This window comes from Accipiter gentilis, chromosome 16 (genome assembly GCF_929443795.1).
Source record: "Accipiter gentilis chromosome 16, bAccGen1.1, whole genome shotgun sequence".
In the NCBI taxonomy this organism is placed as follows: Eukaryota; Metazoa; Chordata; class Aves; order Accipitriformes; family Accipitridae; genus Astur; species Astur gentilis.
Genome location: NC_064895.1, coordinates 30,110,254 through 30,127,848, shown reverse-complemented (window position 1 = coordinate 30,127,848; position 17,595 = coordinate 30,110,254). Strand labels below are relative to the sequence as shown.

Sequence of the window (17,595 nt, the reverse complement as noted above, 5' to 3'; positions counted from 1 at the left end):
GAATGGGAATGGTGTGTGTCCTGAAAATGAACAACCTGGGGGGACCAGTGTGAGTGAGGGGAGTGAAGGGCTGAGCACCAGCAGCTGGAGCAGGACTGTGGATCTCAGCCCATGTGCCTGGTGCTGGCTGCTGGGCAGAGACTGAGTGTCCGTATCCCCCAAACCGGGTGTGTGTGGGGCGTGCATGTGAATTCACTAGCAAACTTCAAGCTGGACCAGCCGGTGAGTAGGGTGGCCTCGGGCCCAGGCTGGGGTGTCAGGCGGGTGGAGGGTCCGTGCTGGTACCTTCGCCTTGCCCTGTGCCTGAAGCACTCTTTCTGGGCTTTTTTCTCCCATGTGTACTGTGCATTGCTTGCAAGCTGTAGGTGATCATCATCTTTCAGATGTCTCAAATCCTGTATGCCGGTAACTCCCAGCTCCTTCTCCAGTACAGGGAGCCAGTACTCTACGCGGTGGCCCACGCCTTTCGGTGTCTTTGCCAGTCCACCTTGGCCCATGTCTCCCTCGGAGAGATCATGCGGCACGTCCTTCCTTGCAGACATTGCTGTGGGAAGGAATGCAAACATGCCTTCAAGTGACGCAGGGATGCAGTAACTCTCCTGTCTGTAACTAAGGTTCTCAGTGACACCGACTCACTCAAAAGAATCGTTAGGGAAGGCAAAAGACCTGATGGTGTTGGGATGTGAATGTAAAGCTGAGCAGGAACTGCCTGGTGGGGGTCTGTCTGATGCACAAGGTGGGAAAGACGGCGGCTGGAGAAGGCAGGTGACGGGGCTGGGGTGACAGGCTGGGAGGAGGCCAGGATGGTGCTGGAAATGGAAATGGGGAGATCCGAGTGTACCAACTTTGCTTTCGCTTCCTCTTCTCCCCTTCCTTGCTTTATCTTCTTCTCCCCCTCCTTGCTCTATCCTTCCCATCCCTCTTTCCTGTGTGTACCCTTCCCCTCATTCCCCCCATCCCGTGGGATCCCAAATATATATCCTTTGTCCCACCTGTCCCTGGAGCCGGTGGGACAAGGACAGGTTCTCTGCGGAGTCCATAGGTTCCCTTCACCCCAGCCCTGCCCTACGTGCTCTTGGGGTTCCCCCGCCAGTCCCGGCGTCGGTGTGCATGGAGCCTGGGATGGTCCCAGTCCAAGCGGTGTTGGGAAGGTCCCTGTTCTGGCCCCTTGGGATCACCTTTCTCTGACACTGTCTTTCAAAAAAAAAAAAAGAAAGAAAAAAAAAAAGATAAAACTGCAACAAAACACCCAAGTGGAATAAGCAGGACTGGGACTGGGTAGACGTTCCTGTGAGATGGGAAACTGAAAATGTTGCTGCTTTTCTTTCCATGTGGTGGAAAGTTGTAAAAATCCCAGAACTCCCAATTAAACAGTGATGGGGGAGGAGGTGCTTGGGAGAAGATACATAGACTCGTTCAGGTTTGGAGAAGACCTTTACCACCATCGAGCCCAACCATAAACCTAACACTGCCAAGCCCACTACTGCGGCCAGTCCTCTCAGCAGAGACCCAGCCGCCTGCGGCAGCCCCTGCTCCTTCTCCTTCCCCCGAGGAAGGGTTTCTTTTTAACCAAATACCTCCTCCCCACCCGCAGGTGTGGAAAGAAGGGTCAGCAGTCCCCGGGGAGAGCCGGGGTGCCGGCTGCGACCCTGGCCTTGCCGAGGCGGGAAGCCATCTCCCCAGGGAAAGCCGGCCCCCCTCGCCTCCTCATGGGAGAACTGCCCAAGGCAGGCCTGGCTCGCCCTCCTCCGCGCTTGCTTGGTCCCTACGGGACCTCCCCAGGTCTTTTATTTCCCCCCCAAAATCGTTTTTTTTTTTTAGAGCCGACCTCTCCCCTCACAACCCCGCCGGCCTCCCGCCCGGCAGGCGGCGCCCTTCCGCCGCCGGACCTCCCCCCCCCCCCTTCACCTCCCCTGGCCGTGTGCAGCGGGCGGGGCGTCGTGACGTCACGGACACGCCGGGTGGGCCGATGCGGCGGCAGAGGCGGGCTACGGCGGCCGGCGGGGGCCTGGGCGGGTGCGGAGCGGAGGGACCGGCACCGGGCACCGGGCGTCGGGGTCGCCATGGAGTACGTGACCGCCGAGCAGCTGGCCGGCTTCGGCAAGTACAAGGTACCGGCGGGACGAGGGGCTTGGGGGGGGGTGTCGGGGGTCCCGGCCGTGGGGCCCGGAGCTCCGGTGGAGAAGCGCCTCGGGGCCTGGCGTCCGTGAGGGGGTGTCTGAGGGGGCCGCCGTGACTGGGAGGGGGCTCTCGGGGGACGCCGTTGGGAAAGGAGATACGGGGGTGGGTTAGGGGAGGTGGGGGGGGGGGCTGCCGTAGGTCCTGGCCCCGTGGAGGGGGAGCCGTGGGGCTCGGTTCCGTGGGGCGGGGGGCGGCCGCAGTGGGGCCCGGTGCTGTGCGTTGAAACGGTGGTTGTGTGAAGTACGCGTGTCCCCCATTCCACACCCCACCCCCGCTGCCTCACCGTGGGGTGCGGTGAAGTCCGGGGCAGCGCGATGGGTGCTGGGCTCCGTGCAGGGCCCCCCCACCCACTCCCCCGCAGTTCCCCGGGTGGGGCGAGCCGTGGGCCAGTGCAATGCGGTGTAATAAAACGCTTTTCCCTTCTCCTTTTTCCAGTCCCCCTCCCCGGGCTGTTTCACGGGGGGCTGGGTGTAGTGAGGATGAAGGTGTGATGGTGTGAGACGTGGGACCCCCTCCGCGCAGGAAGCGGGGCAGGGGGACACTCGTGTGCCCCACAGCGAGTCAAGGGGTGTAGGGGTGTCTGCTTGCAAACGCCCCCCCCATCCCCAGCCGGTTTCCCAGCGGGGATGAGGACTCCCTCTATGATGCTGTGGGGTACAACGTCCAACGCAACGTGGTGCGAGTGTGTCCTCGTGTCTGCGTGGGCACCCCCTGGCTGTTTGCCCCCCCCCCCTTGGGGAAGGACAGGCTGCGTATGCTGCTGTGGGGTCTGGCGTGGGAACGGCAGAGCGTGGGGCGGTGGCAGCGTGATCTCACGCCAACTGCATTCCCCCTAGCCGTGCTACTGGAGTGGGGACACACCATCACGTTCTACAGTACAGCACTGTATGATGTTACTGCGTGGGGTGTGATCACGTTTGATGTGTGTGGCCCCCCCCCCCCATCTGTCCCTGGAAGTGGGGGGCATTGCTGGGCGCCATGTGGGTGCGATTGGGAGCGTCGGTGTGGCTGCTTGCCTGTCCTCCCACCTCTTCCTGGGCTGGCAGCGATGTGGTCAAGAGAAGCAGCTGTGGCATGTCACCGCACACAGTGAAGTCAGCGCCTTGCCAGGTTGTGCTGTGGCTGCCCTTGCTGTGAAAGGACCACAGAGGAGGGAGCTCTAGGGGTGTGTAGGTCTGCATCACGGTAGGAGCACAGCCAGCCCAGGGGCTCCCCCCACGTTTAGCTCAGGACCACGTTGCTCCTGCCCTGTGGTTGCTCCCTGCACAGTCAGACCCACAGAAATGTGCCAGAGATCGTCCCTGTCTCCTCATGCAAGCGTGGCAGTCTGTGTCTTGTTCAAAGCACTGGAAACCTTTGAAGGAAGCTGCTGTAAGTGCTAACAGGCTCTGCCGTGGCAGTTTAAATCCCTAGGGGCTGATTTTGTGCCAAAGGACGTGGCATCCTTAACATGGGGGAACCCTGGGTTGTGCGTTTATGTGGAGGGGAAGGTGTTTGCTGTATTTTTTCTTCTCTGACACCAGCAGTGAAGCTAAAAGGTTTCACCTCACCTTCTTGTTTGCTTTGCTCCTGTTCTAGGATACATCACATTGGGCCATGTTGCAGTCGTCTTTCCAGGGTGGTTCATGGGGTGTCATTTAAGCACACAGGACAGTTAGGACAAGTGTGATGCACTCAGGGAGCAAAGCAGGTGACATGCTGTCTTGTATAGCTGGGTGAGGCTGTCTACGTGGGTCTGATCTCCTTCTGTAGCAGTCTGTGGGGGCAGGAGTGGTCAGGGCTTGCTCGTGCTCTTCTTTTGCACACTTGGAGCTGAGGCGGTGGAGATAAATGGACTTGGTAGAGCGAGTTTGACCAATGTGACAGGTTGCCTGAGGTTCCCTGTGGAAGATGGATCGTATGGGGATTCGTCAGTAAACTTTAACTGTGTTTAGAAAGGCAGTGAAAGATAGTGGGTTTATGTGGGTGCTGGAAAAAGGTAAGCAAAATGCAGTCAGCTTTGAGCCAGGCCTCCCAAAGTGACAAATTTTGCTCCTGCAAAGACAATGCTTTTGATTAAAGAGGGAGACTGTCGTGTCTTCAGCCTGTTTCAATAGTGCTTGGAGGGATTTGTGGTGTTGCTACCTTATCTCTCAGTACCTGTGCCGTGAGAAGGGGGTCTCCACCCTCCACAGGTTGTGCTGGCAGTTGAACTCGGAAAGGTTCAGACAACTGGAACAACTGTGTCATTTGTGTAGTAGGCATCAAAGACTTGCTCCCAGGTCATGGTCTTTCTGAAGATGCCTCTGATAGAAATATCATTGCAGTTAAATCTATGAACAGGACCCTGAATGCAGACCGGGGTGAAGTGGAAAGCCCCATCTAGCACATAAAGCACGGTGTGGGCAGCATCGGCTGCTTACTGTCACCAGTTAATGCACTGGCGTTGTGCTTCCTGGCTTTGGTTTCGGATGGCACAGGGCTGAAATGTGTAAGCAGGTCTTCAATGGAGGTATCCCTTCCAGCCTGGCACAGCTGAACCAACAGGCAGAGACCAATAAAGCTGCGTATGCCCTAAGGGCAGGAGTGCAGTCTTGCTGGCAGAAGGAGCTTTGCTCGAGAGATTGTGGTTTTATTGAGTCAATAGGGACTTTGATAAGAATGGGCAGGTTCACACGTAGTGCTCAGAGAGCATCATTTCTGCCCTACGCCGATGCGTCATCTTTGCATGGTTGTCAGGGCTGCGTAGCGCTGGCAGTGTGAGCACCTGTGAGTGAAAGTGCTTTGCTGGAGATTGTAATAAACTGTATTGAGGAGAGTGATAGGTGCTGACATGCTGGACTGCCGTAAGGTGTAATGAAGCCCCAGTCGGCCTCTCTGCAGCGCTCCCTTCCTATGTATCTTGTTTGCTTGGGAAGCTTTTTTTCCTTTGCTATTTTAGCCTTGAGAAAGTGGCTGGTCCAGGCACAAATCTCTGATACTGGGTCACATATTCCAGCCTTGCTTTAGGTGTTGAGGTTTGTCCTGCTCTGCCCTTTCCTTGCCTTGAAGGTGTGATTCCAGATCCATCACTGCTCTGTCGATGAAAAGCCAGTTGACCTGGATACAACTAACTGTTCTTGCCCAGAAAACTTCTGCAACAGCATAAACTGTCATCCCAAGTGGACAGAGCAAGGAAGGAGCGGTGTGGGATGGGTATGGATGGCAATGTAAAATAACGGAAGGCTAATTTAGCTGTTGCTGAGCTGCTTTCTCTGCCTCATCCCCAAAGTGGGCCTGTGTTTTTAACCTTAGTGGAAGAGGTCAGTGTGCGGCAGCAGCCACAGAAGGTGGCTCACGTTGAGTAACTTGAATATGTACCCAAAGCCAGTGTAGCTGGAAGGCAGCGGGACCAGCCAAAAAGGTGATGCATAGTCAGAACCCTCTGCAGGAAGACTCCTCCAGTTCCTACTGCAAATGGCCGTGCAGCCTTTGACTCTGCCTCAGCCTTTAAGCTGTGCCAGGCAGAAGCTCTCCAGCCTGCACATGATAGTTTTGGAGAAGAGCAAGCAGATTCGGGGGGGATGTGGAGGAGGCAACATGTGTCCAAGGGAAGGAACATGTCCTTGGAGAGGAGCTAGTGTCCCTGGAGCTGATAGAGCAGGAGCAGAAGAGCTTCATGCAAGATGATCCACAGCTTTCTCCAGCCCTGGCTGGTTTACTCCTCCCATTGCTGCCAGGAGCACATATGGGAAGCGGCGAGTCAGGAGTCCAGATGGTTTTAGCTTTGCAGCGTGCACGTTTCTCCTGGCTGGGGGAGAGGTAGGTGTATGCTCCTTCTGTCACAGGCTGGCTCTGTGCCATGGGTGGTAGGGGTGTAGAGGGAACCGTCCTTTAGCTGTTCTTGAAGGGACACCGAAGAGCTGCTCTGCCTGAGGGAGCTGTGCAGCAAAAAGTGCAGTGTTATTGAAGAGTTTTTAATTTGTACCTCTAACAGTCCTTCCGTAGGATTGTGTGATTTGGGTGTAGCATATGTACCTTTGGAAGCAATTTAAGTTAAGCTAACCTACAATGGGAAGGAAGGGTTTCTTTGCTGGAACAAATACATCCTTTGTAGCTAATGTATTACAGCCCTGCCTGGCAGCAGCATGCTGAGGTTTTCCCCGAGGAGATGCTGTACGCGGCGGTCAGAGAGCCAGACAAACCCTAAGTGTGTCTGCTCTAGTACTTCCTCCAGATTGTCAGCCTGGTGTAGATGATGGATGCTTCTGGCAGGGTGGAGGTTGTGATATCAAAAATACATCTCTTGTTTTGAGGCTGTAGAGCAGGATGCATGTGTTGACCTTCCGAAGAAAAGCAAACCGGATGCTCTGCTGTTGTTGAGTATGGAATGTCCTCTGCCAAAACCAGACACTCCTTTACTGTTAAGTATTGAATGTCCTCTGTCAAGAAAGTTGCAGCCAGGCACTGCTGTTTTGGAGTGTAAACCTTGCAGTTGGATGCCAGAGGTCATGATTTGCGTCTTAAAAACCTGTCTGCAAATTGCTTTCTGGCAGACTTCTGGGCAACCTCCTTCTATAAATTTGTAGGAAAGGGGGGAAATGGGACCGTCTGGAACATTCACAGAGGTGTCTGCTCCTACTTCGGTTTCTCTAGGAGAAAGACCTACTCCTTTCTTTCCTCCAGACTGCCTCTGAGTCCTGTTTTCACAGAGCAACCCAAACAACTCTCCCTTGTGCAAGTTGTCTCTGCGTTTCCCGAGTGTGGTGGCCAGAGCTGGATGCAGCGTGCGTGCTGGAGCCTTGCCAGCACAGCAGAGAGGGGAAGGATGGCTTCGTGCGTCGCATACAGCACTCGAATTACTTCTGCTTGTGCGTCCCGATGAGCTGCACGTCGCCTTCTGCGGCATTGTGACTCTTGCAGCTCATTTCAGTGGGTTGGGAGGCTGTGCTCGCAGCTGCCGTGTGCCAAAAGCAGCTGTGGAAAGTGATACTGACTGCAAGTGGGGGGAGAGCGCTGCAACTTAATGTGTCCTGTTAGTTACAGACAGCTTTGATGGTTTGTCACTGTCTTTTTGTATTCCAGTCATGTGCCCTGTGTTTCCTGTAGCCTTTCCTTGCCTGGTGTTGTCTGAGCTGCTTTTGATTCAGCTCTGCTGTGTGGGGTCCTGCACTTGTACTGGAGTCTTCTGGTGTGATGGAGTCACTGATGACTATTCCTGGGGCACGTCTTCTAGCCAGATGTGTGGTCGCTGTATGGCACTTTCATCCGGCTCTTTCATCCAGCTCATGTAGGAGCAGGGAAAGTACTTGAGTGATGAGTGTTGTGTATGGGGCTCTGGCCACGTGCGTAAGTGGTCACTGCTTGTGTGCTTTCCTCACTGTGTGAGCTGGGTGAAAGTGCAGGTACGAGCCTCTATTGTGATGCCACCTGGATCTTGGGCTTTCCTTAAGGGTACATGTTATCCTCAGGAGTAATGGTTTGGGGAAAATGCCAGCGAGGGAGGACGTGGCAGTGCCATTCCTTACATGTGGCATGGGAGGGATGTGAGAGGAAAGGCAATGACACGTGTTGTGTTTGGGTCCAAAGGTGGGACAGGCTGGTGTCTCACCCCAGAAGCTTTGGGAGCAAGTATGTGTTCAGTAAGAGGAAAGTGAATTGGGGCTTGGGAAGTGCCTTTTATAGCAAAATTACTGCACCCTCAACCCCTTTCATTTCTGTGTACTTGCTTCTGAGCAGGAGCTGTTGATGGCAGCCCATGGCTCACACACAACCAGCAGCAGCACGGGGGAGGCTGGTGGCAGCCTGCTCACTGGTGGCTCTTGTGAAGAGGTTCTTTGTCTCGTTACCTGCGTGGGCAGTAAAATGAAGTCCTCTTGGTGTCTGCTTCCGCATGCCTGCTGGGCTGAGGCTTGGGGGCAGCCAGCAGTGCTCAAGTGCTAGAAGAAATGTCCTGACTTGCTGCTCAGCCCAGCTTCTCTCTGCAGTGACCCACACTTTGCTGTGGGTTTGGCCGGTGATCTGCTGTGAGCTTGTTCCGTTCTCCCAGTGCAGAGAGGAGTACCTCAGCAGGTCCCAGCATCTCTCTCCTACTGAGACGTCCAGTGTAGAGCTGCTCAAAGCAGCTGCTGCAGGACGGCTGCAGCAGTGAGGGGTGACATCTCTTGCCTTGGGAAAGGAGGGCTCTTCTCCAGTTGCGTGTTCCTGAGCATGGAGAAGGCATCTTGTACTGAGCATAGCTGTGTGGTTGAGAGCATGCAAGCCCTATGGTGGGTGCAGAGATTTTGCACCAGGAGGTGCTGGTCTGTTATCCCACTAAGAAAGGCACTTGGATTCTGTAAGGTGCCATTTAAAATGCTATTTATTAGATGTAACACTATAAGGAGAGGATAGTATAGATAATCTTGGATCCCTTTTAGATGGCGGGAACCCCAGGTGGCGTAGCATCAAATGGGCCTCTGATCCATGTGCGGCATGCTGGGCAGACCCCGTCCGTAGAAGATGCTTCCCTCATTCGATCATTTGAGCTATTACAGGGTTTTTTTACAGGAAAGCAACTCTATTGCTCATTTCCAGTGTCAGATGGAAAGGATGTTCGTGAGAGCTTCCTGCTGCACTTCTACATAAAGGCAAGGGCACACAGGTGGCCCCATTACTGATGCTGAGTGGGAGCTGCCTGCAGGCTTCTCCACTGCAACGAGCTGGCTGAGTTTATCCTGTGGCTGAGGAATCTGTGCAGCACAGCATGGGCCTGGGCGCACTCAGGCTGACTGTGATGTGGGTCACTGACTCCTTAATGTACAGCGATCTCCTGGTCAGGGTTACTACAATGGACTGGGTTTGCAGTATGTCAGGCACAATTGTCCTGCAGTGTCAGATGAGACCTTAGCTTGGGAGACCTGGTGCACTGAATGCACCAAAGGGCTAGGCATCTAGCTTAAAGGATTTCTTTTTATTGTGGAAAGTACTCTCCTTCTGGATGCTCTTCTCCCTTTTCTGCACCCTTCTTCCAGGTGGGAACCCCTGATCTCCTGGGCTGTCACCAGCCCAAGCCAGCACTGGCAGCAGACCTGCCAGGCACTGCAGAGCCACGAGTCGTGTGTATATCATGTTTTGGCTGTTGATTGAACAGTTGCTATAGGTCCCTTAAGCAAACAGCATGAAGCAGGACTGCTGATCCCATATGGTGTCCTCTCTGCCCTGAAGAAGAGGGTGCACTTCTCTTCAACCAGCCTCAGGAAGTCCTCTTGCCTTCAGACTTCAAGTGCCATGGAGAGCAGGGCTACAGATGCTGCACTGTGGGAAGCAGATGGCTGGAAGCTGTCCCTGGCGGGCTTTTATAGGCTGCTCTGGAAATATGAGCCCTAAAGAGATGTCTGCAGGTTTGCTCTGCTGAGCAGAGACACCAATGTATGCCAGTGAGAGTTCAGACCAGTGGAACAACAACAAAACTGGTAGTGAGAGCAGCAGAAAGGAAAGCTTTTTGATGCTAGGGATGTGGATGTGAGGCTTGAGGCCATGGTCATTAAAAGGCCAGTCTTCCTCACCCCCAGACAAACAGCTTGTCTTTTCCTGCAAGGTCCTTAGCAGGAAGGGTGTGAAGAAGGGGAAGCTTTTGAGCCCTGTTCTTGAATCACTTAATTCCTTCCCCAAGGGCTCTTCTAATTGCTCTGAGACACTGTGTCTCTGTCTGCCTTTAAACTGCGCACATCTTCCCAAGGTGCTGCTTGGCTGTGCTGTGTTGCGGAGGATGCTGTAAGGAAGTCCAGAAGTCCTCCTAGACTCCATGACTTCTGAGATGGGCAGGTGTAAAAGTTAGAGGTGTTTTTCTTCTTCTCCTGTCCTGCAGTTAAATTCACAGTTTTGAACGTCTGCCCAGCTTAGTGTGTCCGTTGCAGCTCTTGTGGTCTGAAAACTGCCCAGCTGCCGTGGTTGGAGGAGACAGTAGCAGTGCTTTTAGGTTAACTGGAAATGACCTGGCTCACAAGCCTTGGCTGAGCTTTTGCTCTGTGCTAAGCAATGAGATGAGGGTAAGGGATTTATCTTGCTTTCTAGAGACACTTCTGATGTGTGTTGTAAGGTTTTGATGAGTAATGAGCTAGTTCCGCTCCTGTGACCTAGTCTGTGTGTGTTTACATCTCTTCATCTTGAACAATCCTGAAACTGCTGCCAGCAGCTTGGGCTGCTGTTTGGTGCTGCCGCAGATCTGGTTTCTGAACGGTGGCCTTTGCTCTACGGGGTATCAAAGATAATGAACCATGTTTTGGTGGGGGATTCTTAGACTCTCTGTTTTCAGCCATACAGTGGCAGTGATGAAGCCCTCTGTGGTTGGGGACCTACTGCTACTTCAGTCCACGGTGGGTCCTGTAGGGTTTCCTCGGAGGAAATTCAAAGCTCTGTGGGTTTCTGTATGACAAGATGACTTGCTCACGGACATGCAGTTTCGCTGTGTTGGCTGCCAAACAGCTGGTGCACCAGCACGACTGTCAGGCCAGGGCTGCTCCTTCTCTTGGTGGTTTGGTTGATTCTCACGGGGTGAGGCTTGTGATGCTGCAAACCACGTCTCTGCCCCTTCTTTCTGGGGAGGGGAGCTGTCTTTGGCTCCTCACTGCTGTTTGTGTGGTTTTTTTACTGCAGTCCCTACCCTTAAAGGTGTGAATTGGGCAGCTCGCACGTGCGATGGGTGCAGGTAGTGGATTCCTTGTCCTGCACTGCAGCAAGAGCCCTTCTGGCTCTTCTCTTGCTGTGCAGGTGGAGGATGCAACTCTTGCTCTGCCCAGCTGACTGCTGCCCGCATCCCTCTGCGTCCTTTGCCCCACCTGAAACAGAAGGTTGCTGTGCCAAGCTGGGGGTTGGGGACGTCTGCTAAAACCAGCTACCTTTCTCATGGGTCTGAGCGCAAGGGAGGAGTAGGAAGCAGAGCTGCTCCTCAGCAGCCTTTTGCTCTTTAGATTCCCTTTAAAAAGGAAAAAGTCTGTTATTTACTCTGCATTTTTGCTTTGGATATCTGATAGATCTTTGCACACGCCTTCCTCCTTTGCTGTCCTGCTTGGAGTTTGCTGTGATGGTTGTATACATCTCCCTCACCCTCCATAGGGAGCAGGCAGCCAGCTGAGTGCTCTGGCTCTGCTGCGCTCCCCTGTCCCTGTTGTCAGTGTCAGCACAGAGCCAGTCCCAAAATGAATGACCACAGGGATGTGGAAAGAAAGGAGTAGTTGTGGTGGGTGACACCGATAAGGATGCTGGAGTACTTGGCTGTTTGACCCCTTTCCATGTGCTGGAGGAGCCCTAGCCCTGTCTGAGAGGCAAGTCTGGTGGGTGGCATGTGGAGGAGAGCTGGGTCGTAGCTCTACCTTGAGTGCCTACCCAGTGTTGCAAGACGTGCAGAGCAGTCACGTAAAAATAGTGTAGGCTGCTTGTCAGTCCATCTTGGGTCTCTTTAATTGCACTGAAAGTTTACTGCAGTGTTTATTGGTGCATGTTGAATCTTGGCTTCAATGAACTAGATCATAAAAGTCACTCTCTGCTAATTAGCAGCAAGTATTTGGCTGTTGGGACTTTTTGGAAGAGAAGTGGAGTGCATTGTGGAAATTGAAGTATCACTTCCCATAGCTGGCTCAGAAAATGGCTGCGTTATTAGGGCTTGTATAATTGACCTGACTTGCTGTGCTTCAAGTCTTGCACAAAGCAAGATGTCAGGGCTTATGAAGTAACACATCTTTTTTCTGTTAATTGTGAATTTCCTCTTTGTGGAGAGGCAGGATGAGGGATATAGAGAGAGGCAGAGTGTTATGTACTATAGAGGGTTATGTGCTTTGGAAAAAAATGTTTTATTTGTGCCTTTCACATAGGCTCTGTTGAAACTTGAAGGTAGTCTTCCCCCTCCTTCCCTGCAGTGCCTTGCTTCATCTGTAATCATCTCCAGTTATGCGTGGGCTTGTGTTTTCCTTTGATAGGTATACTTTAAAGTTCAACTTGATTTCTTTTTCGAGGGATTGTAACGAATTCTCTTTTCTTGCACTGACTCGTGTATTCTCCTGGTTGGTGGGTTGGCATCAAACCCAGCTGTTTCCTGAATTTGGCCCACTTCCGCATGGCCTTCTGGTCCTCTGGAGAGGAGACTGGGGTTGCAATCTTGCAAGCATCTGCACCTCCCCAGTGGCTCATGGCCTCTGCGAGAGGAAGCCCAGCCTGGAGGGGTCAATTCGCCTCCCTTGAACCAGCAGAAAACTGGGTTTGGGGTGGTCTGCTGGGTCTGAATGCCCTCAGGAGGGCACAGGGTGGATGTCAAAGTGTGCCTGGGGATGGAGAGTGACTGCTGCTTTCTCCCCTGCCCCCTTGCCCATGTTGCATTGCTGTGCTCACCCTGGTCCCTTCTGTTCTCCTTTGGCACTATGAACAGGCTTGCAAAACTAGTCTGATCCCCCTCTCAGGTACTTCAGCCCTCTTTTTCGAAATCTGAAACAGCTCTGGCAGCTGTAGGAAAAAAGTCTTTAGGCTGTTGCAGTGTTATTTTAACAGGTTTCCTGTTTGTGGGTTTTTGCTTCTGCCTTTTCTTTCTCCCCCTGTTTTTCCTCCCCAGAGTCACTGCTCTGATCCCTTGATTCCCACTCCAGAGGCTCGTTGCTGGCTGATCCTCCTCTAACTGTATCCCTGCCTCAGGCCCCTGAAGGTTCATGTTTCCCACTCCTGTGCTCACCATCTGTGCATCCTTTCTACAGCCGATCACCTCAAACTGTAGCGGAAGCAGTGGTGACCCATATTCATGGATATTTAATGCTCCCAAACAGAGAGCGCTCCTGGATGCAGTGGAAATTGGCAGGCTGTTTGCTGAAGCCTGCCATCAACATCAAGTGTTGCTCCATGTTATGTATCCATGGGGAAATGATTCCCCCCGCTTCCCCCAGCATGGTGATGGGAAGGGGTCAGGACTCGGCAGTAGGGTATTGGGGCTGGCTGCCTGCTCCGTCCCACTGCGGGGTGGCCCCAGTGCCAGCACAGAGCTGTAGCCCTCTGGATGAGCCGGCTGGAGCTCACACAGCCAAGGATCGACTTGGGTGTGGGCTCCCTATCAGGTAGGTCTTCATAAGGTGAGCTCCTGGGGTGACCGCAGGCAGGTCCCTTCATGAGCCGCTGTGCTGGAGAGCGAGTCTGACCCGCACAGCGGCTGGGTCTGGGTTAGGCTGGGTGGAGATGTGCTGTGTATCCGCTCTGCCTGGGCCACTTGCTGATGCTTTGCATGCAAGCGTGCTTGTTTTATCCCTCTGCAGGGCTTCTGCTCTGACCTTTAATTGCTAGGTGTCTAAAACCTGCATGGTGAAAAGCAGGCAGGAGGAGAGAAGCGATGCCGGTGTTGAAGCTAGTGCTGCTGACTGCTCGGGCAGTCGTCCGTGCCGCGGGGCAGGCAGACGGAACATCCTTCGTGCTGTTTGCTGTCTGCTGAGCTGCTGCTGCTTGTGGTGGGAGCCAAACCATTCTGCTGGTGTGGTGGTTGCAGGGGTTTACCACTGCCAATGTACTCTATTCTTATGCCAGCTGAGAAATGACCTTAGAAAAGATAAACAAGACTCAAGTTAATAAGTATCATTAAAGCACGATGTGACTTCTCATGCATCAGTGCAGTGTGGGCATAGTGCAAATGTGACTTGTTTACACTGGCATGGCTCTGCTCAATTAAGTTTGCCAGGGTTTGTCGAGTTCGCTGCCTCCTGACTTATCTCGAGTCTGATGGGAGAAGGTTCTTAGCTTTGTGCCCTCTTTGTACTTAAGGAGATTTATAGGAAACAGCCTTATGGACTTGCTGGAGCTGCTCTGCTGAGGCTTTCTCTGCCCTGCTCCTTTTGCCAGTGCAAGCAGTGATATGCCAACTTGCGACCAGCAGCACAGGCTGCCATGGACCTTGCCAGAGTGCCTGCGTGCAAAATGCAGTGTACAAATCCTTCTTTGCTTGCTGTCCGCAGCGCAGGTGCCTGTGCCACCAGTGCTGTTGTACTCCCCCAGCCTACCCTGGATCCTTTTGGATGTCTGACACTGGTGCGCCCAGGGCACCCATGCGACAGTGTTTGGTCTGCTGCTGGCTCCGGGTAACCAGATTACTTACAAGTGGAATTGTTTTTTCTGACAGGAAGGCTATTAGTAGGATCTGAGCTATAAATCTGTATGTTTTTTCCTCCTTGAGCACATAATTGGATCTTCCAGAAACATCCTGGTTGCATGATTAATGTTGTTTTTAAGTTGTATGAGCCATTCGTGTCTCTCAATCCCATAATGATGCCAGTCAGCTTACTGCTGCACCTGTAGCAGTACCGGGGCAGCCCCGACAGTCTGCCAGCTGTTGGGGTGCCCTGTGGCACCCTGTGGAGTGGCTGGATGCAGCAAGCAGGGGGCTGAGTGATCCCGTGGCTGTCCTGGCATGGACAGGGCACGGGGGAGGCTGCTGCTGCACAGTATGAGTGATGGGATTGTTGCTGCAAAGTTGGCTTTGCTCTTTTCTTAAGAAGTTTAAAACCAAATGCTGAGGAGACTGTCTGGGCTGGGTTCCCTCCCTCCTGCAGTGGTAAGGAGAAGCTGTGTCTGCATGCAACAGTGCTATTTTAGAGCAGGACCTATTCAAAATGTCTGTCTCCTTTGAGAAGGAGGCTCTGAGGCATACAAAATTCCTTCTGTGCGCTCACGCTTTTCCTTTGATGTTCTCTCCCTGAAAATGAGGGAGAAATCAACAGTCCTAGCTGGTGGTAGTCATCAGCCATGATAGAAGGATGACTTGGAGAGGGCTAATAGTCACATGCATGAGTCACTAGACCAACGTGTAGAGATCCAAAACGGAAAAGGTGACGCTAATTTGCAGTGAGGATGAGGTGGGGGAATGACAGTGTGGTGAGCTAAAACACCACTGTGTTTACAGCCTGGAGAGTGTTTCATCAGAGTAACCGCAGCAGCTGAGCGTGAGATGAGCTCTGGGGGAGTATGAGCCCCATGCCTCAGCCTGGTGCTCTTGGGCTGTTGGGCTCCTTCTTCAGCTTTGCTCCAAGGCACAAGCATGTATGAACAGGCAGATCAAGACAGATATCCTGAGCCTGTATTTCTCTGGGAATGTCAGTCTCCAAAAATGTTGGCCCTGGAGGGCTGACGCAATGAGGAGCCTGGCTAAGGGCTTCCTTCAAGGTTAGGCTGCTGCCTCTGTCACCAGCATGGTGTGACCTGCTCTCTTCCCATGTTGTGGGCTGGAAGGTGAGTGGCCAGAGGAGTGAGCTGCAAGTGAAGCGTCTTTACAGCTTGCTTTGCTTCCAGCTGTGACCACGCAGAGGCCCCACACCTGGAGGACGTGATGACCGTGCCTGTGTTGCCTGTCCCTCCTCCTTCACCTACTGCCAGCGTCCCCAGCAGCGCTGCTGGCTTGCTGTCCTCTGCAGAGTGCATGTGCTGTGCAGGTTGTGACCCTCTTCTTGCTAGTGCAGAAAGGTAAAAAGGTGGAATGTCTGCAGGAAGAAAACCAGATGACAAAAAGCAGTTGTGGGGAGGCTAGGTATGGTGGAAGTTTTTGAGTTTTGTAGTTGAAAGTGCCTGGCAGATCATTGGTATTTTGGCAGGCAGCTGTCCTGGGCAGGCAGCCTTGTCCTGGATGCCCAGGAGCACTGTCCCTTAGGGTGGCAGGCAGCCTGGCACCACAGCCAGCCCCAGCTCGGTTCCCTTGGTCTGTTGGTGTCCTCTGAGCTCGTAGAGCACCTACCTGCCTTGCTCAGCAGGCAAAGAAGTGTCCCTCCAGGAGACTGGTTGGAGCTGGGGTCATTGTATCAGCAAACCTCTGCAAAACAGCTGCCCTCTCCCTCAAGAAATAGGTTGTTCCAGGTCTTTGAGTTCTCCAAGCAAGGTGGGAACACATATGACCATGGGGAAAAAGCTGCTTATTGACTATTATCCCCAGCCTTTGAGGGGAGAGGGGAAAGCTTCCTGGGACATGGGCGTGGGGAAACTTCCCTGAGGTACCTTACAAACATGAGCACAGAAACTACAGAGCACTTCCCCTGCCTTGCTCCAAGCGTTGTGTCTGTTTTCTTGTTCCAGGCTGTTTTGGGGATAATGAGATTTAATCAGTCTCCAGCTCTCCTCCTCCTCTAACTAGTGGTTCAAATCCTATTATCTTGTAAAGCGTTTGGAATTCTGTCCCCTGAAATTGCATTAAGCTGGGATAGAAATTCCTTGCGCCTTAAACCTCGCCTCTGTATGGCATTGAGCTCAGTGTTTGTTGCTGCTTGCTCTGCAGCTCCTGTGGGCTTGCTGGCATGGGGATGTAAGTGCTGGGGCTAACCCCCAGGGAGGTGGACTGATCTGTCACGGGGAGGGCAGGGAGGAGCTGATGGGGGTACAGAAATGCTTGCCAAGGATGGGATTCACCCAATTAGGAACAAATGCTGTAAGCTCTTAGCCTGTGTTCTCAGAGCCTGGCGAGACCTGGTGCCCCTTCCTTGTGCTAGCATCTGTCTTGTAGGGTGTTGTTTTGCCCTTTCCCATCACTTTTTTCCCAGCTTCTAGGCAAGATGGGGTTTCCAGCCGAGGAGAGGAGCACAGGAGGAACAAAGCTGTGGGTGTGGAGTTTGTGGCTTGTTCAAGGCCGTGGGGTGTGTGGGGACCAGGAGCTGCTCTCTGCTGATGGGTTTCCTTTTACCAGCCAAACTGCTCTTATCTCAGAGAGTGCATAGGTTGTATCCGTGGTGGTGCAGGAGGGGTGGAGGCTTTGATTGCTCTCCATAACACTGCTCATAACCTGGGATTAGAGTCGCGTGAGGTGGTGGCAGGTGCTGATGCTGGGTGTTGTCCCAGCCATGGGGTTCATCACCCGGGGTGGGTGGGTGCTGGTAGCTGCCCTGCTTGGCACTGAGCATGTGAGTTGAGGAATTTTGTAGCCTATGAATTTTTTCTTGGGATTCTTATCAAAGTGTTACTTGGGGAAGAGGACTTTAGACGGGGTAATCTTTGCTAGGAAGCAGCTGTGAGCTGGAGAGCAGATAACAGCTTGTGGTGCTCTTGAGAGTCAAATGATGTCAAATTTTAACTTTCTAACTGGAAACTGTTCCATGGCTTGTCTAGGTCTTTGATTTTTATTTCTGTTTTTGTTTTCCCCACCACATACACACCCTGACCACCTCAAATGACCTAAAAGCAGTGGGATGAGGGGTAAGACCTCTTCCTCCCCATTTACCAAGGGCAGCAGCTGCCTCTGCAGAAATCTCAGCTCCTTAACGGAGAGAAGCTGTTCTGAGGAGCCCTCTGGCATGGGATACCCGTGGGCCTCCTGGTGTTCACCCACCAGTCCTCCCCCTTTGGAAATGGGAACTCCAGCTCGCCGAGCTGGACACAGGCAAGGAGCAAGATGCTGATCCTTCACCAGGTCAGTGGGCAACTGCTTCAAAATGCTCTGCCCTAACTGAATAAGGAAAAATGTCATGGGTCCTACCT

General features: G+C 53.2%; 1 protein-coding gene across 2 annotated transcripts in view; it reads left to right on the top strand.

Moving 5' to 3' along the window:
* The first annotated feature begins 1,971 nt into the window (after positions 1-1,971).
* SELENOI (selenoprotein I) overlaps positions 1,972-17,595 on the top strand; it is a 28,316-nt gene continuing 12,692 nt past the window's right edge. For both annotated transcript variants that reach the window (XM_049818916.1, XM_049818917.1), the window contains exon 1: positions 1,972-2,111. In XM_049818916.1, the coding sequence (XP_049674873.1) occupies positions 2,064-2,111 (48 nt within the window). In that variant the 5' untranslated portion in view covers positions 1,972-2,063. The remainder of the gene's footprint in view (positions 2,112-17,595) is intronic.